This window comes from Oncorhynchus keta, chromosome 9, assembly GCF_023373465.1.
Source record: "Oncorhynchus keta strain PuntledgeMale-10-30-2019 chromosome 9, Oket_V2, whole genome shotgun sequence".
Lineage (NCBI taxonomy): Eukaryota > Metazoa > Chordata > Actinopteri > Salmoniformes > Salmonidae > Oncorhynchus > Oncorhynchus keta.
In genome coordinates, this window is record NC_068429.1 from 39,726,089 (window position 1) to 39,748,406 (window position 22,318).

The 22,318-nt window shown below is 42.8% G+C and overlaps 7 protein-coding genes across 7 annotated transcripts in view; 1 reads left to right on the forward strand and 6 right to left on the reverse strand.

The window, feature by feature from the left end:
- The window catches only part of LOC118387759 (poly [ADP-ribose] polymerase tankyrase-1-like), a 115,668-nt gene extending 114,332 nt beyond the window's left edge, over positions 1-1,336 (reverse strand). The window contains exon 1 of the mRNA XM_035776445.2: positions 638-1,336. Coding sequence (XP_035632338.1) covers positions 638-1,067 — 430 coding nt within the window. The 5' untranslated portion in view covers positions 1,068-1,336. The remainder of the gene's footprint in view (positions 1-637) is intronic.
- Positions 1,337-5,572: 4,236 nt separating this feature from the next.
- LOC118387760 (heat shock protein beta-11-like) lies at positions 5,573-6,507 on the forward strand. Its single transcript, XM_035776446.2, has one exon. It carries the CDS (start codon positions 5,679-5,681, stop codon positions 6,306-6,308), a length of 630 nt encoding a protein of 209 aa, XP_035632339.1. The 5' UTR covers positions 5,573-5,678; the 3' UTR covers positions 6,309-6,507.
- Positions 6,508-8,770: 2,263 nt separating this feature from the next.
- On the reverse strand, positions 8,771-9,901 carry LOC127931849 (heat shock protein 30-like). The gene has a single exon (XM_052525833.1). It carries the CDS (start codon positions 9,854-9,856, stop codon positions 9,212-9,214), a length of 645 nt encoding a protein of 214 aa, XP_052381793.1. The 5' UTR covers positions 9,857-9,901; the 3' UTR covers positions 8,771-9,211.
- A 901-nt stretch (positions 9,902-10,802) lies between these two features.
- LOC118388019 (heat shock protein 30) lies at positions 10,803-11,724 on the reverse strand. Its single transcript, XM_035776878.2, has one exon. The coding sequence runs from the start codon at positions 11,654-11,656 to the stop codon at positions 11,012-11,014; it is 645 nt and encodes a 214-aa protein (XP_035632771.2). The 5' UTR covers positions 11,657-11,724; the 3' UTR covers positions 10,803-11,011.
- Positions 11,725-16,391: 4,667 nt separating this feature from the next.
- On the reverse strand, positions 16,392-17,213 carry LOC118388119 (heat shock protein 30-like). The gene has a single exon (XM_052525832.1). It carries the CDS (start codon positions 17,166-17,168, stop codon positions 16,524-16,526), a length of 645 nt encoding a protein of 214 aa, XP_052381792.1. The 5' UTR covers positions 17,169-17,213; the 3' UTR covers positions 16,392-16,523.
- A 1,656-nt stretch (positions 17,214-18,869) lies between these two features.
- On the reverse strand, positions 18,870-19,710 carry LOC127931850 (heat shock protein 30-like). The gene has a single exon (XM_052525834.1). The coding sequence runs from the start codon at positions 19,657-19,659 to the stop codon at positions 19,015-19,017; it is 645 nt and encodes a 214-aa protein (XP_052381794.1). The 5' UTR covers positions 19,660-19,710; the 3' UTR covers positions 18,870-19,014.
- A 932-nt stretch (positions 19,711-20,642) lies between these two features.
- On the reverse strand, positions 20,643-21,510 carry LOC118388020 (heat shock protein 30). Its single transcript, XM_035776879.2, has one exon. The coding sequence runs from the start codon at positions 21,455-21,457 to the stop codon at positions 20,813-20,815; it is 645 nt and encodes a 214-aa protein (XP_035632772.2). The 5' UTR covers positions 21,458-21,510; the 3' UTR covers positions 20,643-20,812.
- Positions 21,511-22,318: the final 808 nt, after the last annotated feature.

Here is a 22,318-nt window from a genome sequence, read left to right on the forward strand (position 1 = left end):
CCTCTGTCCTTGTCATTTATTTGCTTAAATCCACACTTTTTAATAATACGTGCATATTAATATATACAACCACTGGAAGGTGTACTCAATGTTTTTTCTCTATGGTGGAAACGCAGAATGTTCCAATTGAATCTCAAAGTTTTTTTTTTTTTAGTTAAACTCGGTGGTGGTATTTGATTAACGTTTTATTAACGTTTTATTAAACTATATATATTTTTTTATCAAATAAAGAAAACGCAAGCAACAATAGAAAACAAACATTGGTACATGGTAAAGTTGTATCGAACAATTTCCATTTTTTGTTAAGTATCTAGTGCATATCAACTCGAACGAGTCGGAGGTTAATTTAAAAAACGTATCTACGATTAACTCCGTGGATGAAATCATCGCGGAGTTGAGTTACTTTACCAACCCCTCCCTGAGTCTAAATGTAGGCTAGTTGGCTCGGCATTTTCAACAAGTTAGCCTAACGTTACTTAACTAGTACGCGAAGTTTGTTAGCTAACAATTTAGCTTGCAGAAGTTAGCCTCAGAAAATGTGGGCTAGTTAGTTAGCAATTTACTCAAGTAACGTTAGTTGGCTAGCTATGTTAGCTAAACAAACCAGCTCGTAGCGAACATTCGCCATCGACGTTACCTGCAGCGAAGTGTAGCGGAGTGGATTTCCGTCCAGCCATGTCCTTGGCATTCACGTTAACCGTATCCACCAGCCTCTTCACCCGCGATACGTCCCCATTACGACAGGCTTCAAACAGCTCTCTGAAAGTCCCGCAGTCGCTGCCCCCGGGGCTGCTATTGCTACCTGAGTCAGGACTAGAGCCAGCGCTGCTGCTACCCCCGGTGGTAGTGGAGCTGCTGCTGCTTAGGGCCGGGGCGGGGATATTGGGGGAGGCCGGAGTTAACTCTGGATCCCCGGCACTGTCTACTTCAGCACCCGCTAGCACCGAAATTATGCCACCACAGGGAACGGGAGGAGACCCCGGAGGAGTGAGTGAAAGAGAAATACTGCGAGGTGGCGAGGATATGCTCTGCTTTTGCTGTTGGGAAGAGCGACGAGACGCCGCCATTTTTACAGCAGTCCCACTGGCAACAAAAAATATATTGGCTAAACTTCCTGGAAGCGGAGACGCTAATTTCCGGTGTCTAATGTCAGCAGTGAAAGTCGCCCATTAAAATATTTTTAGAACTGTCTTTCAAAACGTTTTTTTAATCGTTTTTTTTACACAGCCTATGGTTTAATCAAATTGTCTGATTAAGGAGCTTGTTATTCAATTGCCATAACAGTTTATTTTTGCTCTTTCAACCGAATAGACGAGGCATGACATGGGTGAGACTTTCTCTCTTTTTTGCACAGCAAATTCTATAGTTGTATAACTCTTCCATGGTCTGATATCTTATGTTTTTAGTGTCAGAGACAATAGTGTGTATAACTTCTAACAGGTACTATAGCTATATTATAATCAACCTTTACATTTTTTGCCCTGTACACAACCCTCAAAATAGCAGAAATAGACTGTCATATATGGTAAGGAAGATTCATTTCACTGAACACAATTTCCCTCTCGTCTGTGAAATTCAGTGTTCACGTACTGCACGATGAGTCATCCCCAGTATTTCCCTATGCAGATCACATTTTTCACTTAATCTAAAGTAGCCTGAATCACCAGCAGGCAGGACTGCCTGTCCTGATATTGACGTGGACGAGAATATGAAACATATCTAACAGGCAATATCTGTTTCAGAAAAAAAAACCTTTATTGGCATGACTTAAATATAAAATTACATTTTCAATGAGCAGTTGAATTGGCCTGATGACATTTTCTGCCTTGACATTCAGAGCCTTGCAAATTACATATGAAAAAATGAAAGCTATTTGAATAACTATAGTCTATAGTGACAATGGTGAAAATGTACATTCTGCAACCATTCCGGTCTTACCCATTTCAACATTGTAAGCCTATGGTTTTTTGGCATGTATAAGGTACAATTATGGGAGAAGTACTCTTGACCTGGAGTGCTGAGAAACACACAGGCAAGAAAATATACTCAACACAGATAAAGGACTTGGAATATGTGCCCTGCTTCTTCTATTACTGAACAGATAAAGAAAATGACTCATGTGCAGGGTGACACCCAGTGGAGAACTGTGGCAAAAACAGGAATGTTCCTGAAGACACTGGAGCTCCAAGTGGCAGGATAAACACTGAACAAAAATACAAACGCAACATGTAGTGTTAATCACATGTTTCATGAGATGAATTTTTTTTAAATACCCGAAAGTTTCCATACACATAAAAAGCTGATTTCTCTGAAATGCATACATTTGTTTACATTTCTGTTAGTGAGCATTTCTCCTTTGCCAAGATAATCCATCCACCTGACAGGTGTGGCATATCAAGAAGCTGATTAAACAGCATGATCATGACACAGGTGTATGTTGTGCTGGGAGAAATGAAAGGCCACTTTAAAATGTGCAGTTTTGTCACACAACACAATGCCACAGATGTCTCAAGTTTTGAGGGAGCATGCAATTGGCATGCTAACTGCAGGAATGTCCACCACAACTGTTTCCAGAGAATATAATTATAATTTCTCTACCACATACTGCCTCCAACGTCGTTTTTGATAATATGGCTGTATGTCCATATTTGTTCAGCGTAAAAGCTGTGAAACTCCCACTGCTGAGACAGAAACCAATGCAACCAATACAGTGCCATCTCAGAGCAAGAAGATTCAACATTAACTGAAGATGCTGTGCTCCCAGGAAGCTCCACATCGAGGCACCAAATAATCCATTATCTGCTGGGGAGTAGGTGGCTGAGAGAGTGGTGCCCATCAACTGGAGCCTGCATGTGACAATGCAACAATCCCTCAGCTCACAGACAGAGGGCAGCACCACAGAAGACAGCACCACAGACACACAGGAAAATGAATAGACAGGCTTCTAATCTTGTCTTTGTTTTTTGTCATATGTTTTTTATAACATCTCTGGAATTATGTCTTATATGTTTAGTTTTGTGACCCAATAAAAATGTGCAAAATATATGTATTTTTGTGTACCAACAAAAAGCACAAACTGTACTTAATAAGTTTTTAACTTATTTCACATACAATATTTAAGTCCCAGTCTTTATCAAGTAATTGAAAAGGACCTGCTGTAACCCCAACAAAGGTCTGTGAAAACCCAGATATCTTATGTCAGGCTTCCCCCAACTGACAGTCTGTGGGCCAAATGATTTTATACCTTTTTTTGTTTTTTATTTTGTAAACTAACGGACGTAAAAGACTGTAAAAACTCCAGCAAATCATCTGCAAGTTATTTACATTTTGGAAATCTATTACAAAGTATTACCACGTACGCTGAGTATACCAAACATTAGGAACACCCTTTACCCTCAGAACAGCCTCAATTCGTTGGGGCATGGACTCTACAAGGTGTCAAATGTTGACTTCAATGCTTCCCACAGTTGTGTCAAGTTGGCTGGATGTCATTTGGATGGTGGACCATTCCAGATACACACAGGAAACTGTTGAGCATGAAAAACCCAGCAACATTGTAGTTCTTGACACAAACTGGTACCGCTGGCACCTACTACCATACCCTGTTCAAAGGCAATTAAATCTTTTGTCTTACCAATTCACCCTCGGAATGGCACACATACACAATCCATGTGTCAATTGTCTCAAGGCTTAAAAATCCTTCTTTAACTTGTCTCCTCACCTTCATCTACACTGATTGAAGTGGATTTAACAATTGACATCAACAAGGGATCATAGCTTTAACCTGGATTCACCTGGTCAGTCTATGTCATGGAAAGAGCAGGTGTTCTTATGTTTTTGTTTACTCAGTGTTAGCAGATGTGTGGAAACAGGGACGGAACATAGTGTAAAAGGCGATTGGTTTGTCTGTGCAGATTAAGATAGCCCGAGGATGATAGCACAAGGGGTTAACCACGTAACTGTGTTTTGTCACAGTCCACACTATAATGTTAGGCTTTTAACTGACTTGCCTAGTAAATAAAATGTGCCCTTTCCTGCAAGTTTCCATACAGCTGACTTCCTGCGGATAGTAAAACGAAGGGATGTCTCACATGCTGCTGTCACACTCAAACGGATCTTAGCTATACGTCTAATGACTAAGTCACACAAAGGCAAGTTTTTATCATGTTAGAAAAAACACTAGCCTATGACAAGAGACAATTTTTGAAGTAGTAAAGCGGGATAGCATGACTAATTTAGTCATTTTCCACAACAGTACAAATGAGTTGTAATTATGTTCCGGGACCCTGACCATCCGCTCAAGAAAAAATCGTCCCGTGGCTGAATTTAGTTGATGATCCCTGTCTCGTGTCATAGTCCTGATTTAGATTCAGCCCTCTAGCTGCTCCTTCAAAATTGTCACGCCCTAACCTTAGAGAGCCTTTTTATTTCTCTATTTGGTTAGGTCAGGGTGTGATTTGGGTGGGCATTCTAGTTGGTCTGTTTCTTTGTTGGCCGGGGATGGCTCACAATCAGAGGCAGCTGTCTATCGTTGTCTCTGATTGGGAATCATACTTAGGCAGCCTTTTTCCCCACATGTGTCTGTGGGTAATTATTTATTTTCTGTGAGTGTTTGTGTGCGCCACGGTTGCGTTCTGTTTCTGTTTACCTTTTTTTTGTGAAGGTTTCACTTCGATTAAAGCTGTGGAATTACATGCACACTGTGCCTTGTCTCATTTATGACAGGGAGTTTGAAGACAGCGAACGTGACACAAAGGCTCAGTGTGTTTCATCTGATGCCGTGGTTTAGGAAGACAGTAACTCTGTTCCTTAACATTTATTGATCGGACATGGCATTAATCTGTGTCCAGATCAAGTTTCCTTTGAAATATTTAATTAAGTTGGAGAAGTTGCTGGAAATAGGATCTTAGCTGTTTTTGTACATTCAAATCGAGCATATTATTACATTATAGATTGTGACTCATTGTGCACACTATGAATACACTCTATGAATAATTCTTTGGTCGTGTGATGTTCTCTCAACAAACACAACACTATATTTAAAGACAGAGTAAGGAAGCAATGTTGTCAGTGGGTGTCAATTTCAGAGTCACATCCAAGAAGATGGTTGAGGGAAATTGAATACTGACTCAAGCTATATTAATACAATATTAATACATTTACTACATGTCATATCAATAAGGGGAAGGGCACTTGTAATTCCTTTTATGTCTGTATCGCTTTTAAGGCAGAACCATATGTTATAACTGTTATCCTCATAAGTACAGTGATTTCAGGAAAACTTTGGATTTGTTGTCATGGGGGAAAGGTTATTCATGGCCAGAAATGACAGCATGACAAAGCAGCTGTTGTAGATTACTTGCTCACTTTGGAGGCTACTCTTATTTAAAGGACGTTATGTGGCCCTGCGACTCTGACCTGCTTCAGTGGCCAATCTGTAAATAGAACAACGATATATCCCTAAGGCATTTGGCAGTCAGACTGCACTATTACCAGGGGCTTGTTTTGGAGAATGACAAAAGTTGCGTAGTCATAACACTCAGACGTTGGAGTCAGAGGAATGCTACTGGAACTTTCCATTGGACAATATAAAAGCTGTGAGCCCTAGTCTGCTCGGGACAGAAGCTCGCAGAGACACAACAAAGACTAGCAGAAACGACGCAGATTTGATTTTGAATATGCTTTGCCCCAGCATGATGCAGTCTTCCCTCAACCCAATGAGCCCAATGGGCCCCTTCATGGACTTCCACTGGCCCGTCCGCAGCCTCTGGCCAGAGACCCGGCCTCTCTTCTTCCAGATGGAGCAGGAAATGATGCGAAACATGCAGGAGATGAGGCACAATATGGAATATATGCAACGACTCCACCAAAAGATTTTCGAAGACATTGATGGCCCATTATCTTTAACTGACTTCAAGCCCATCGCTTTCCAGATGGGGAAAGAAAACAACCGCTTTGCCCTGACACTGGACACTAAAGACTTTTCTCCAGCGGATCTGTCTGTCAAGCAGGTGGGCAGGAAGCTGAGAGTCAGTGGGAAGACGGAGAAGAAGCAGGACGACGGGAAAGGCTCCTTCTCTTACAGATGCCAGGAGTTTAAACAGGAGTTTGACTTGCCTGAAGGGGTGAATCCTGAGACAGTCACCTGCTCTTTGAATGATGGACAGCTACAGATTCAGGCACCAAAAGTGGCTGCTGTGACGGAAAGCAATGAGAGAGTGGTTCCTATCACTTGTTCATCAGCAGTAACATCACCCGGGGCTGCCACTGAGAGCACTGCTGTGGAGGCAGAGCCCAAGAAGGACTGATTACGATGACTCATTCATGATATTGCTATAACCATTCATTTTATGTTTGGAAAATAAAAATAACTCCCATGAATACCATCATTTCTGTACTATCTCAATGAAGTAACTATTTTGTCAAATTTGATGAATTCAACGTCAATAATTATCATGGAATGTAAAGCCGATATTTTAGCATGTTCAATAAAGTTTTTTTTTTTTATTGTGTCTCTGGAGTGGGTATGCTGGGTATTCCCTGGCCTGTTTTCGCTGCCATTTCAATACATGTCTTGAAAATCAATTAGTGGATTGAAAGACTATGTTTTGATATTATAACAGAGTTGAGTTTTAAAAGAGTAATGCAGCTAGTCTAAATGAGCGCAAACAGGTTCCGGGTACATATGTACTGTATGGTCTGTGTGTGTCTATGTTAGTGTCATATTCACACTCTTCAAACTACGCTAGAGAATGTCTGAGGGTCACAGGAGTTGAGTGGTAGTAGTGTTCCCACCAGGACTCACGTTGAGGTCACCATGATATCGCTGAAGAGACCCTGCCATATCTGAACTATTTCTCAACACAATGTAAGTAAAACATTGAGAGGAGTGTAAATACTCTACATCAAAAAGGTGACCAACCAGGAAATGATCCTAGGACATGAACATGTAATTGAAATGAAATGTCTGGTGAGGTTTTAAAGAACTTACAGGATTTTCCTGATTATGTTAATAATGATTTCCTTATACATGAATGAAAATATGGGCTTGGATCCATCCAAAATGTTAAATATAGTTTCCTCTAGCTAGCATACTGGGGGGTAGCCTAGTGGTTAGAACGTTGGACTCGTAACCGGAAGGTTGCAAGATCAAACCCCTGAGCTGTCAAGGTACAAATCTGTCCTTCTGCCCCTGAACAGGCAGTTAACCCACTGTTCCTAGGCCATCATTGAAAATAAGAATTTGTTCTTAACTGACTTGCATAGTTAAAAAATATTGTAATAGTATCTTTAATTTCAACGAGTGAATAGAACAACTCTATTAGAAGTGTACTAAACATTTTATTGTGTAACAAAACGACAGAAAGACATTATTTCAGAGACTATCTAATAAAAACATGTAATGACATTTAGAGGATTAATTAGCAAAACAAGATGTTCTATGAATAATACTTGAGGCCAGGCTTTAGGCAATATGTAGTTTGTCCATAGACAATTGATACTTGTGTGTGTCTGTGGTTCTGTCCTCTGTGGTACTGCCCTCTGTCTGTGAGCTGAGGGATTGTGGCATCTTCACACTGAGGCAACAGATGGTGGGCACCACTCTCCCAGCTACCTATGATGGGCACCACTCTCCCAGCTATTATTTGGTGCAATGTGCATCTGTAAGAGTAGGAGCCTTTCCCACCACCCAGCTTCTTCTCTGTTTTCCCACTGACTTTCAGCTTCCTGCCCACCTGCTTGACAGACAGCTCCTCTGGGGAAAAGTCTTCAATGTCCAGTGTCAGGGCAAAGACCTCTCCATCTTTATCCTGATTGTAGGAGACTTGTTGGATGGCCAAACAAACTTTCCTGTCATTGCCACAGTTCTCCACTGGGTGACACACTGCAGGGAAGTGGTGATGTCACTCCAGCCAGCTTCTAAATCAGGTAGTTCAGTAACAAGCTGGATGGAGTCTACAGTCCTGAGATATTAGTGGTGCTGTACTTAAAGCAGGTCACCTATTATTGGTTTCACTGATGAATGATTCACTTAACTTAAATATATTTATGACTTTTAAAAGTATTTTGAATCATATTGCTTTTGACATTTACATTTAGTCCCGAGCTGCCTCAGTCCTGAGCTGCCCCTCAGTCACGAGCTGCTCCTCAGTTCAGTGGGGTTCTGGGTGAGGACTATTAGGCCATGGTCGGCGGCGAGGGTGGATTGTCCCAGGACGCGAAGGGGAGGAACTAGGACATTAATGGAGTGGGGTCCACGTCCCGAGCCGGAACCGCCACCATGGACAAACGCCCACCCAGACCCTCCCTATGGTTTTGAGGTGCGTCCGGGAGTCCGCACCTTAGGGGGGGGTTCTGTCACGCCTTGGTCTTAGTATTTTGTGTTTTCTTTAATGATTTGTTCAGGCCAGGGTGTGACATGGGGTTATTGTATTGTAGTATTGGGGGTTTTGTATGCATTGGGATTGTGGTTGATTAGGGGTGTGTCTAGTATAGGCTTGGCTACCTGAGGTGGTTCTCAATCAGAGTCAGGTGATTCTTGTTGTCTCTGATGGGGAACCGTATTTAGGTAGCCTGGGTTTCACTTTGTATTTCGTGGGTGAATGTTCCTGTCTCTGTGTAGTTTCGCCAGATAGGCTGTAATTAGATTTCACGTTCCGTTTGTTGTTTTTGTATCTATCAGTTATTTCATGTATCGTCGTTTCTTTATTAAAGACATGAGTAACCACCACGCTGCATTTCGGTCCGACTCTCCTTCTACTAACGAAGAACGCCGTTACATTCACTCACATTCAATGATCTAAAACAGGACACTTGCTCAAAAAGGTCTACATTGCAAATCCCGACAAGTCCACATGACATTTGTTTTCAGAAGTCAGGTTTATAAACATGTCATAAACATGTTAGAATCAGAACATTTTCAGGAGAGCTTTTTGAAAATGGAATTTATTGAAAATGATAATTGAAAAATGTCAGGCCAGTGAGCCTTTTGGAAAGTTAACTTTTTGATGAGAGATAGATAATGGTCATTATGTTGATATCCATTGAAGAGATCATAACAACTGCAAAATTCGGGATTTTTTAAATATTTTATTGATTAAATTAAAAAAGCATATCATATTGATTGTTACAAGATATGAAATGTAAATGCATACAGTCTCAAAACATGAAAAATATGTATTAGAAAATGTCTCATCCAGTGAAATAAAAATCAGTCCTCATGTGAAACGCTGTTCTCTTGTTTCTTCTGTGTGTCGGTGATGCTTCCCTCTGTCTTTGACAGGAATTGTGAGGTTTCCACATCCAGGCTACAGTTGATGGGAACCACTCTCTCTGCCACCTCCTCCTCACCAGATAATGGATTCTTTGGTGCCTGAATGTGGAGTTTCCCGTCATGAGCCAGGGAGCAGGTGACTGTCTCAGGATTCACCTTTTCAGGCAGATCAAACTCTTGTCTGAACTCTTGGCATCTGTAAGAGTAGGAGCCTTCCCCATCATCCAGCTTCTTCTCTGTCTTCCCACTGACTTTCAGCTTCCTGCCCACCTGCTTGACAGACAGCTCCTCTGGGGAAAAGTCTTTAGTGTCCAGTGTCAGGGCAAAGCCCTCTCCATCTTTATCCAGCTTGTAGGAGACTGGTTGGATGGTCAAAGAGGATGGGACATTGTCCAACTCTTCAAAGATCTGCTGCTGGAGATTTGCCATCAGCTCCAGACTGCTCTTGGTCTCTAGCAGGTTTCTCTGCAGTAGATCCCGCTGGTTGAGAAGAGGTCGGACCTCTGGCCATAGACTGCGCACAGGCCAGTAGAAGTCCATCAATGGGCTGAGGGAAGACTGGAATCCTCGGGAACACAGCATCTTCAGTCAATGTGGAGTGTTGAGTCTTGTGTGTTCAGTGTTGGATGTATTGGTTTCTGTCTCGGTAGGGGGAGTTTCACAGCTTTTATATGCTGCCACTTGGAGCTCCAGTGTCTTCAGGAACTTTCCTGTCATTGCCACAGTTCTCCACTGGGTGACACACTGCAGGGAAGTGGTGATGTCACTCCAGCCAGCTTCTAAATCAGGTAGTTCAGTAACAAGCTGGATGGAGTCTACAGTCCTGAGATATTAGTGGTGCTGTACTTAAAGCAGGTCACCTATTATTGGTTTCACTGATGAATGATTCACTTAACTTAAATATATTTATGACTTTTAAAAGTATTTTGAATCATATTGCTTTTGACATTTACAGTATTGATGGATCATTAGCAATGCATATTCTGTAACATGCAATAGTATCAGCAAAGTGGAACAAAATTGGACCAAAGATCACAAGCTACGTTTTAAAGAGTTTTCACCACAGGCGTCACTGCAAGAAAGGTCCAAATGTAATTGAACACATTCTAAAATAATCCATGGAGAAATCATCTTTTTTAGAAAGAAATTCAGATTGTACAGAGTTATGAAATTGGTCATGTGTCGATTTTATGTTCCTATAACATTGTTGAAAACTGATTTTTTGTTGTTGTCTGGCATTATGTTTATCATATATTTACGTATGTTTTTTAATAACTAAAAACAATATTTTCTAGTTGTGGAAACTATTCACTCACATTCAATGATCTAAAACAGGACACTTGCTCAAAAAGGTCTACATTGCAAATCCTGACAAGTCCACATGACATTTGTTTTCAGAAGTGAGGTTTATAAACATGTCATAAACATGTTAGAATCAGAACATTTTCAGGAGAGCTTTTTGAAAATTTAATTTATTGAAAATGATAATTGAAAAATGTCAGGCCAGTGAGCCTTTTGGAAAGTTAACTTTTTGATGAGAGATAGATAATGGTCATTATGTTGATATCCATTGAAGAGATCATAACAACTGCAAAATTCAGGATTTTTTAAAATATTTTATTGATTAAATTAAAAAGCATATCATATTGATTGTTACAAGATATGAAATGTAAATGCATACAGTCTCAAAACATGAAAAATATGTATTAGAAAATGTCTCATCCAGTGAAATAAAAATCAGTCCTCATGTGAAACGCTGTTCTCTTGTTTCTTCTGTGTGTCGGTGATGCTTCCCTCTGTCTTTGACAGGAATTGTGAGGTTTCCACATCCAGGCTACAGTTGATGGGAACCACTCTCTCTGCCACCTCCTCCTCACCAGATAATGGATTCTTTGGTGCCTGAATGTGGAGTTTCCCGTCATGAGCCAGGGAGCAGGTGACTGTCTCAGGATTCACCTTTTCAGGCAGATCAAACTCTTGTCTGAACTCTTGGCATCTGTAAGAGTAGGAGCCTTCCCCATCATCCAGCTTCTTCTCTGTCTTCCCACTGACTTTCAGCTTCCTGCCCACCTGCTTGACAGACAGCTCCTCTGGGGAAAAGTCTTTAGTGTCCAGTGTCAGGGCAAAGCCCTCTCCATCTTTATCCAGCTTGTAGGAGACTGGTTGGATGGTCAAAGAGGATGGGACATTGTCCAACTCTTCAAAGATCTGCTGCTGGAGATTTGCCATCAGCTCCAGACTGCTCTTGATCTCTAGCAGGTTTCTCTGCAGTAGATCCCGCTGGCTGAGAAGAGGTCGGACCTCTGGCCATAGACTGCGCACAGGCCAGTAGAAGTCCATCAATGGGCTGAGGGAAGACTGGAATCCTCGGGAACACAGCATCTTCAGTCAATGTGGAGTGTTGAGTCTTGTGTGTTCAGTGTTGGATGTATTGGTTTCTGTCTCGGTAGGGGGAGTTTCACAGCTTTTATATGCTGCCACTTGGAGCTCCAGTGTCTTCAGGAACTTTCCTGTCATTGCCACAGTTCTCCACTGGGTGACACACTGCAGGGAAGTGGTGATGTCACTCCAGCCAGCTTCTAAATCAGGTAGTTCAGTAACAAGCTGGATGGAGTCTACAGTCCTGAGATATTAGTGGTGCTGTACTTAAAGCAGGTCACCTATTATTGGTTTCACTGATGAATGATTCACTTAACTTAAATATATTTATGACTTTTAAAAGTATTTTGAATCATATTGCTTTTGACATTTACAGTATTGATGGATCATTAGCAATGCATATTCGGTAACATGCAATAGTATCAGCAAAGTGGAACAAAATTGGACCAAAGATCACAAGCTACGTTTTAAAGAGTTTTCACCACAGGCGTCACTGCAAGAAAGGTCCAAATGTAATTGAACACATTCTAAAATAATCCACGGAGAAATCATCTTTTTTAGAAAGAAATTCAGATTGTACAGCGTTATGAAATTGGTCATGTGTCGATTTTATGTTCCTATAACTTTGTTGAAAACTGATTTTTTGATGTTGTCTGGCATTATGTTTATCATATATTTCCTTTTTTTTAATAACTAAAATCATTATTTTCTAGTTGTGGAAACTATTCACTGTCACGCCTTGGTCTTAGTATTTTGTGTTTTCTTTAATTATTTGTTCAGGCCATGGTGTGACATGGGGTTATTGTATTGTCGTATTGGGGTTTTTGTATGCATTGGGATTGTGGTTGATTAGGGGTGTGTCTAGTATAGGCTTGGCTGCCTGAGGCGGTTCTCAATCAGAGTCAGGTGATTCTTGTTGTCTCTGATGGGGAACCGTATTTAGGTAGCCTGGGTTTCACTTTGTATTTCGTGGGTGAATGTTCCTGTCTCTGTGTAGTTTCACCAGATAGGCTGTAATTAGATTTCACGTTCCGTTTGTTGTTTTTGTATCTATCAGTTATTTAATGTATCGTCGTTTCTTTATTAAAGACATGAGTAACCACCACGCTGCAATTCGGTCCGACTCTCCTTCTACAAACGAAGAACGCCGTTACAGAATCACCCACCACACACGGACCGAGTGGCGTGGTAACAGGCAGCTGGAGCAGCGAAGGGAGGACGTTATGGACAGCAGAAGCTTGGAGTATACGACGTGGGAAGAAATAGACAGGTGGGCGGTCGACCCAGAGAGAGTGCCGGAGCCCGCCTGGGATTCACTGGAGCAGTGCGAAGAGGGCTATAGGAGAATGGAGTCGAAGAGAAAGACACGGCGGCGCAGAAAGAAACCCGAAAGTCGCCCCCAAAAATGTATTGGGGGAGGGCTCAGGGAGAGAGTGGCAGAGTCAGGAGTCAGACCTGAGCCAACTCTCCCTGTTAATCGTGAGGAGCAGCGAACAAAGGACTTCTGGACTTGGGAGGAGATATTAAACGGAAAAGGACCCTGGGCTCAGCCTGGAGAATATCGCCGTCCCAAGGAAGAACTGGAGGCGGAAAAAGCGGAGAGGCGCTGGTATGAGGAGGCAGCACGGCGACGCGGATGGAAGCCCGAAAAGCAGCCCAAAAAAATTATTGGAGGGGGGGGGGCTTACAGGGAGTATGGCTACGCCAGGTAGGAGACCTGCGCAAACTCCCTGTGCTTACCGGGGGGCGAGAGAGACCAGGCAGGCACCGTGTTATGCTATGGAGCGCACAGTGATTCCAGTGCGGGTGCATAGCCCGGTGCGGTTCATACCAGCCCTTCGTATTGGCCGGGCGAGAGTGGGCATCGAGCCAGGTAAGGTTGGGCAGGCTCGGTGCTCAAGAGCTCCAGTGCGCCTGCACGGTCCGGTCTATCCAGAGCCACATCCACACACCAGTCCTCCGGTAGCAGCTCCCCGCACCAGGCTTCCTGTGCGTGTCCTCGATCCTGTAGCACCAGTTCCAGCACCACGCACCAGGCCGCCAGTGCGCCTCGCCTGTTCAGCACAGCCAGAGCCTTCCTTCCCTCCTGCGCTACCGGAGTCTCCTGTCTGTTCAGCGCTATCAGAGCCTTCCTTCCCTCCTGCGCTGTCGGAGTCTCCCGCCTGTTCAGCGCTATCAGAGCCTTCCTCCTCTACAGCGCTGCCGGAGCCTCCTGCCTGTTCGGAGCAGCCTGAGCTGTCAGCCTGCATGGAGCAGTCAGAGCTGTCAGTCTGTATGAAGCAGCCAGAGCTGTCAGTCTGCAAGAAGCAGCCAGAGCTGTCAGTCTGCAAAGAGCTGCCAGTCTGCAAGGAGCTGTCAGCCTGCATGGAGCAGCCAGAGCTGTCAGTCTGCAAGGAGCTGTCAGTCTGCAAGGAGCTGCCAGTCTGCAGAGAGCAGCTCGATCCGCCAGTCAGCCATGATCTTCTAGATCTGCCAGTCAACCAGATTATTCCAGATCTACCAGTCAACCAGTCTCTTCCAGATCTGCCAGTCTGCATAGAACAGCTAGATCTGCCAGTCAACCAGAATCTTCCAGATCCGCCAGCCAGCCAGGATCTACCGGAGCCTACTACCTGCCTGAGCTTCATCTCAGTACTGGGTTTCCTCTCAGTACTGGGCTTCCTCTCAGTACTCGGCTTTCTCTCAGTACTGGGCTGCCCCTCAGTCCCGAGCTGCCCCTCAGTCCCGAGCTGCCCCTCAGTCCCGAGCTGCCCCTCAGTCCCGAGCTGCCTCAGTCCTGAGCTGCCCCTCAGTCCCGAGCTGCCCCTCAGTCACGAGCTGCTCCTCAGTTCAGTGGGGTTCTGGGTGAGGACTATTAGGCCATGGTCGGCGGCGAGGGTGGATTGTCCCAGGACGCGAAGAGGAGGAACTAGGACATTAATGGAGTGGGGTCCACGTCCCGAGCCGGAACCGCCACCATGGACAAACGCCCACCCAGACCCTCCCTATGGTTTTGAGGTGCGTCCAGGAGTCCGCACCTTAGGGGGGTTCTGTCACGCCTTGGTCTTAGTATTTTGTGTTTTCTTTAATGATTTGTTCAGGCCAGGGTGTGACATGGGGTTATTGTATTGTAGTATTGGGGGTTTTGTATGCATTGGGATTGTGGTTGATTAGGGGTGTGTCTAGTATAGGCTTGGCTGCCTGAGGCGGTTCTCAATCAAAGTCAGGTGATTCTTGTTGTCTCTGATGTCTCTGGTTATATCCTTCCTGTTTGGCCCTGTCCGGGGGTGTCCTCGGATGGGGCCACAGTGTCTCCTGACCCCTCCTGTCTCAGCCTCCAGTATTTATGCTGCAGTAGTTTATGTGTCGGGGGGCTAGGGTCAGTTTGTTATATCTGGAGTACTTCTCCTGTCCTATTCGGTGTCCTGTGTGAATCTAAGTGTGCGTTCTCTAATTCTCTCCTTCTCTCTTTCTTTCTCTCTCTCGGAGGACCTGAGCCCTAGGACCATGCCCCAGGACTACCTGACATGATGACTCCTTGCTGTCCCCAGTCCACCTGGCCATGCTGCTGCTCCAGTTTCAACTGGCCTGGGCCCTAGGACCATGTCCCAGGACTACCTGACATGAGGACTCCTTGCTGTCCCCAGTCCACCTGGCCATGCTGCTGCTCCAGTTTCAACTGTTCTGCCTTACTATTATTCAACCATGCTGGTCATTTATGAACATTTGAACATCTTGGCCACGTTCTGTTATAATCTCCACCCGGCACAGCCAGAAGAGGACTGGCCACCCCACATATGCTCTCTCTAATTCTCTCTTTCTTTCTCTCTCTCGGAGGACCTGAGCCCTAGGACCGTGCCCCAGGACTACCTGACATGATGGCTCCTTGCTGTCCCCAGTCCACCTGACTGTGCTGCTGCTCCAGTTTCAACTGTTCTGCCTTATTATTATTCGACCATGCTGGTCATTTATGAACATTTGAACATCTTGGTCATGTTCTGTTATAATCTCTACCCGGCACAGCCAGAAGAGGACTGGCCACCCCACATAGCCCGGTTCCTCTCTAGGTTTCTTCCTAGGTTTTGGCCTTTCTAGGGAGTTTTTCCTAGCCACCGTGCTTTTACACCTGCATTGTTTGCTGTTTGGGGTTTTAGGCTGGGTTTCTGTACAGTACTTTGAGATATCAGCTGATGTACGAAGGGCTATATAAATAAATTTGATTTGATTTGATTTGATTTGATGGGGAACCGTATTTAGGTAGCCTGGGTTTCACTTTGTATTTCGTGGGTGAATGTTCCTGTCTCTGTGTAGTTTCGCCAGATAGGCTGTAATTAGATTTCACGTTCCGTTTGTTGTTTTTGTATCTATCAGTTATTTCATGTATCGTCGTTTCTTTATTAAAGACATGAGTAACCACCACGCTGCATTTCGGTCCGACTCTCCTTCTACTAACGAAGAACGCCGTTACATTCACTCACATCTAAAACAGGACACTTGCTCAAAAAGGTCTACATTGCAAATCCCGACAAGTCCACATGACATTTGTTTTCAGAAGTCAGGTTTATAAACATGTCATAAACATGTTAGAATCAGAACATTTTCAGGAGAGCTTTTTGAAAATTGAATTTATTGAAAATGATAATTGAAAAATGTCAGGCCAGTGAGCCTTTTGGAAAGTTAACTTTTTGATGAGAGATAGATAATGGTCATTATGTTGATATCCATTGAAGAGATCATAACAACTGCAAAATTCTGGATTTTTTAAAATATTTTATTGATTAAATTAAAAAGCATATCATATTGATTGTTACAAGATATGAAATGTAAATGCATACAGTCTCAAAACATGAAAAATATGTATTAGAAAATGTCTCATCCAGTGAAATAAAAATCAGTCCTCATGTGAAACGCTGTTCTCTTGTTTCTTCTGTGTGTCGGTGATGCTTCCCTCTGTCTTTGACAGGAATTGTGAGGTTTCCACATCCAGGCTACAGTTGATGGGAACCACTCTCTCTGCCACCTCCTCCTCACCAGATAATGGATTCTTTGGTGCCTGAATGTGGAGTTTCCCGTCATGAGCCAGGGAGCAGGTGACTGTCTCAGGATTCACCTTTTCAGGCAGATCAAACTCTTGTCTGAACTCTTGGCATCTGTAAGAGTAGGAGCCTTCCCCATCATCCAGCTTCTTCTCTGTCTTCCCACTGACTTTCAGCTTCCTGCCCACCTGCTTGACAGACAGCTCCTCTGGGGAAAAGTCTTTAGTGTCCAGTGTCAGGGCAAAGCCCTCTCCATCTTTATCCAGCTTGTAGGAGACTGGTTGGATGGTCAAAGAGGATGGGACATTGTCCAACTCTTCAAAGATCTGCTGCTGGAGATTTGCCATCAGCTCCAGACTGCTCTTGGTCTCTAGCAGGTTTCTCTGCAGTAGATCCCGCTGGTTGAGAAGAGGTCGGACCTCTGGCCATAGACTGCGCACAGGCCAGTAGAAGTCCATCAATGGGCTGAGGGAAGACTGGAATACTCGGGAACACAGCATCTTCAGTCAATGTTGAGTGTTGAGTCTTGTGTGTTCAGTGTTGGATGTATTGGTTTCTGTCTCGGCAGGGGGAGTTTCACAGCTTTTATATGCTGCCACTTGGAGCTCTAGTTTCTTCAGGAACTTTCCTGTCATTGCCACAGTTCTCCACTGGGTGACACACTGCAGGGAAGTGGTGATGTCACTCCAGCCAGCTTCTAAATCAGGTAGTTCAGTAACAAGCTGGATGGAGTCTACAGTCCTGAGATATTAGTGGTGCTGTACTTAAAGCAGGTCACCTATTATTGGTTTCACTGATGAATGATTCACTTAACTTAAATATATTTATGACTTTTAAAAGTATTTTGAATCATATTGCTTTTGACATTTACAGTATTGATGGATCATTAGCAATGCATATTCTGTAACATGCAATAGTATCAGCAAAGTGGAACAAAATTGGACCAAAGATCACAAGCTACGTTTGAAAGAGTTTTCACCACAGGCGTCACTGCAAGTAAGGTCCAAATGTAATTGAACACATTCTAAAATAATCCACGGAGAAATCATCTTTTTTAGAAAGAAATTCAGATTGTACAACGTTATGAAATTGGTCATGTGTCGATTTTATGTTCCTATAACATTGTTGAAAACTGATTTTTTGATATTGTCTGGCATTATCGGTCGTCGCCAGACCCACTGGCTCCAGGTCATCTACAAGTCCATGCTAGGTAAAGCTCCGCCTTATCTCAGTTCACTGGTCACGATGGCAACACCCATCCGTAGCACGCGCTCCAGCAGGTGTATCTCACTGATCATCCCTAAAGCCAACACCTCATTTGGCCGCCTTTCGTTCCAGTACTCTGCTGCCTGTGACTGGAACGAATTGCAAAAATCGCTGAAGTTGGAGACTTTTATCTCCCTCACCAACTTCAAACATCAGCTATCCGAGCAGCTAACCGATCGCTGCAGCTGTACATAGTCTATAGGTAAATAGCTCACCCATTTTCACCTACCTCATTCCCATACTGTTTTTATACTGTTTTTATTTATTTACTTTTCTGCTCTTTTGCACACCAATATCTCTACCTGTACATGACCATCTGATCATTTATCACTCCAGTGTTAATCTGCAAAATTGTATTATTCGCCTACCTCCTCATGCCTTTTGCACACATTGTATATAGACTGCCCATTTTTTCTACTGTGTTATTGACTTGCTAATTGTTTACTCCATGTGTAACTCTGTGTTGTCTGTTCACACTGCTATGCTTTATCTTGGCCAGGTCGCAGTTGCAAATGAGAACTTGTTCTCAACTAGCCTACCTGGTTAAATAAAGGTGAAATAAAAAAAATAAAAAATAAAAAATTATGTTTATCATATATTTACGTATGTTTTTTAATAACTAAAAACAATATTTTCTAGTTGTGGAAACTATTCACTCACATTCAATGATTTAAAACAGGACACTTGCTCAAAAAGGTCTACATTGCAAATCCTGACAAGTCCACATGACATTTGTTTTCAGAAGTCAGGTTTATAAACATGTCATAAACATGTTAGAATCAGAACATTTTCAGGAGAGCTTTTTGAAAATTGAATTTATTGAAAATGATAATTGAAAAATTTCAGGCCAGTGAGCCTTTTGGGAAGTTAACTTTTTGATGAGAGATAGATAATGGTCATTATGTTGATATCCATTGAAGAGATCATAACAACTGCAAAATTCAGATTTTTTTTTATATTTTATTGATTAAATTAAAAAGCATATCATATTGATTGTTACAAGATATGAAATGTAAATGCATACAGTCTCAAAACATGAAAAATATGTATTAGAAAATGTCTCATCCAGTGAAATAAAAATCAGTCCTCATGTGAAACGCTGTTCTCTTGTTTCTTCTGTGTGTCGGTGATGCTTCCCTTTGTCTTTGACAGGAATTGTGAGGTTTCCACATCCAGGCTACAGTTGATGGGAACCACTGTCTCTGCCACCTCCTCCTCACCAGATAATGGATTCTTTGGTGCCTGAATGTGGAGTTTCCCGTCATGAGCCAGGGAGCAGGTGACTGTCTCAGGATTCACCTTTTCAGGCAGATCAAACTCTTGTCTGAACTCTTGGCATCTGTAAGAGTAGGAGCCTTCCCCATCATCCAGCTTCTTCTCTGTCTTCCCACTGACTTTCAGCTTCCTGCCCACCTGCTTGACAGACAGCTCCTCTGGGGAAAAGTCTTTAGTGTCCAGTGTCAGGGCAAAGCCCTCTCCATCTTTATCCAGCTTGTAGGAGACTGGTTGGATGGTCAAAGAGGATGGGACATTGTCCAACTCTTCAAAGATCTGCTGCTGGAGATTTGCCATCAGCTCCAGACTGCTCTTGGTCTCTAGCAGGTTTCTCTGCAGTAGATCCCGCTGGCTGAGAAGAGGTCGGACCTCTGGCCATAGACTGCGCACAGGCCAGTAGAAGTCCATCAATGGGCTGAGGGAAGACTGGAATCCTCGGGAACACAGCATCTTCAGTCAATGTGGAGTGTTGAGTCTTGTGTGTTCAGTGTTGGATGTATTGGTTTCTGTCTTGGCAGGGGAGTTTCACAGCTTTTATATGCTGCCACTTGGAGCTCCAGTGTCTTCAGGAACTTTCCTGTCATTGCCACAGTTCTCCACTGGGTGACACACTGCAGGGAAGTGGTGATGTCACTCCAGCCAGCTTCTAAATCAGGTAGTTCAGTAACAAGCTGGATGGAGTCTACAGTCCTGAGATATTAGTGGTGCTGTACTTAAAGCAGGTCACCTATTATTGGTTTCACTGATGAATGATTCACTTAACTTAAATATATTTATGACTTTTAAAAGTATTTTGAATCATATTGCTTTTGACATTTACAGTATTGATGGATCATTAGCAATGCATATTCGGTAACATGCAATAGTATCAGCAAAGTGGAACAAAATTGGACCAAAGATCACAAGCTACGTTTTAAAGAGTTTTCACCACAGGCGTCACTGCAAGAAAGGTCCAAATGTAATTGAACACATTCTAAAATAATCCACGGAGAAATCATCTTTTTTAGAAAGAAATTCAGATTGTACAGCGTTATGAAATTGGTCATGTGTCGATTTTATGTTCCTATAACATTGTTGAAAACTGATTTTTTGATGTTGTCTGGCATTATGTTTATCATATATTTACGTATGTTTTTTAATAACTGAAAACAATATTTTCTAGTTGTGGAAACTATTCACTCACATTCAATGATTTAAAACAGGACACTTGCTCAAAAAGGTCTACATTGCAAATCCTGACAAGTCCACATGACATTTGTTTTCAGAAGTCAGGTTTATAAACATGTCATAGACATGTTAGAATCAGAACATTTTCAGGAGAGCTTTTTGAAAATTGAATTTATTGAAAATGATAATTGAAAAATTTCAGGCCAGTGAGCCTTTTGGAAAGTTAACTTTTTGATGAGAGATAGATAATGGTCATTATGTTGATATCCATTGAAGAGATCATATCAACTGCAAAATTCTGATTTTTTTAAATATTTTATTGATTAAATTAAAAAGAATATCATATTGATTGTTACAAGATATGAAATGTAAATGCATACAGTCTCAAAACATGAAAAATATGTATTAGAAAATGTCTCATCCAGTGAAATAAAAATCAGTCCTCATGTGAAACGCTGTTCTCTTGTTTCTTCTGTGTGTCGGTGATGCTTCCCTTTGTCTTTGACAGGAATTGTGAGGTTTCCACATCCAGGCTACAGTTGATGGGAACCACTCTCTCTGCCACCTCCTCCTCACCAGATAATGGATTCTTTGGTGCCTGAATGTGGAGTTTCCCGTCATGAGCCAGGGAGCAGGTGACTGTCTCAGGATTCACCTTTTCAGGCAGATCAAACTCTTGTCTGAACTCTTGGCATCTGTAAGAGTAGGAGCCTTCCCCATCATCCAGCTTCTTCTCTGTCTTCCCACTGACTTTCAGCTTCCTGCCCACCTGCTTGACAGACAGCTCCTCTGGGGAAAAGTCTTTAGTGTCCAGTGTCAGGGCAAAGCCCTCTCCATCTTTATCCTGCTTGTAGGAGACTGGTTGGATGGTCAAAGAGGATGGGACATTGTCCAACTCTTCAAAGATCTGCTGCTGGAGATTTGCCATCAGCTCCAGACTGCTCTTGGTCTCTAGCAGGTTTCTCTGCAGTAGATCCCGCTGGCTGAGAAGAGGTCGGACCTCTGGCCATAGACTGCGCACAGGCCAGTAGAAGTCCATCAATGGGCTGAGGGAAGACTGGAATCCTCGGGAACACAGCATCTTCAGTCAATGTGGAGTGTTGAGTCTTGTGTGTTCAGTGTTGGATGTATTGGTTTCTGTCTCGGCAGGGGGAGTTTCACAGCTTTTATATGCTGCCACTTGGAGCTCCAGTGTCTTCAGGAACTTTCCTGTCATTGCCACAGTTCTCCACTGGGTGACACACTGCAGGGAAGTGGTGATGTCACTCCAGCCAGCTTCTAAATCAGGTAGTTCAGTAACAAGCTGGATGGAGTCTACAGTCCTGAGATATTAGTGGTGCTGTACTTAAAGCAGGTCACCTATTATTGGTTTCACTGATGAATGATTCACTTAACTTAAATATATTTATGACTTTTAAAAGTATTTTGAATCATATTGCTTTTGACATTTACAGTATTGATGGATCATTAGCAATGCATATTCTGTAACATGCAATAGTATCAGGACCTTTCTTGTCATTGCCATAGTTCTCCACTAGGTGACACACTGAATGGACGTGGTGACGTCACTCCAGCCCACTTCTCAATCAGGAAGTTCAGGACCAAGCCCAATTTACTCCACATTCGTCAGGATTTCGTCCTGCTGCGCTTAACGCTGCTATGTTTTCAATGATATCAATAGACTAAGCTGTCCTCTTTAGTGCCATTCAACATAGTGAAAAGTGAACAAAATAGAACATGAGTGAAAGTCAGTTTTAATCAAGTGAAAGTGTGTTTATTATTGTGTTAGAAAAAGGTATTTTCGCCCTGAATTTGGAAGTTATCCAAGCATTGATGATACAAATATGTATTTGCAGAATTCTAAAATAAACTTTTATTTATTCAGATTCTTCAATGCCTTAGCCTAAATTGCTGAACTAGATTAGCTAAATCTAGCCATGGT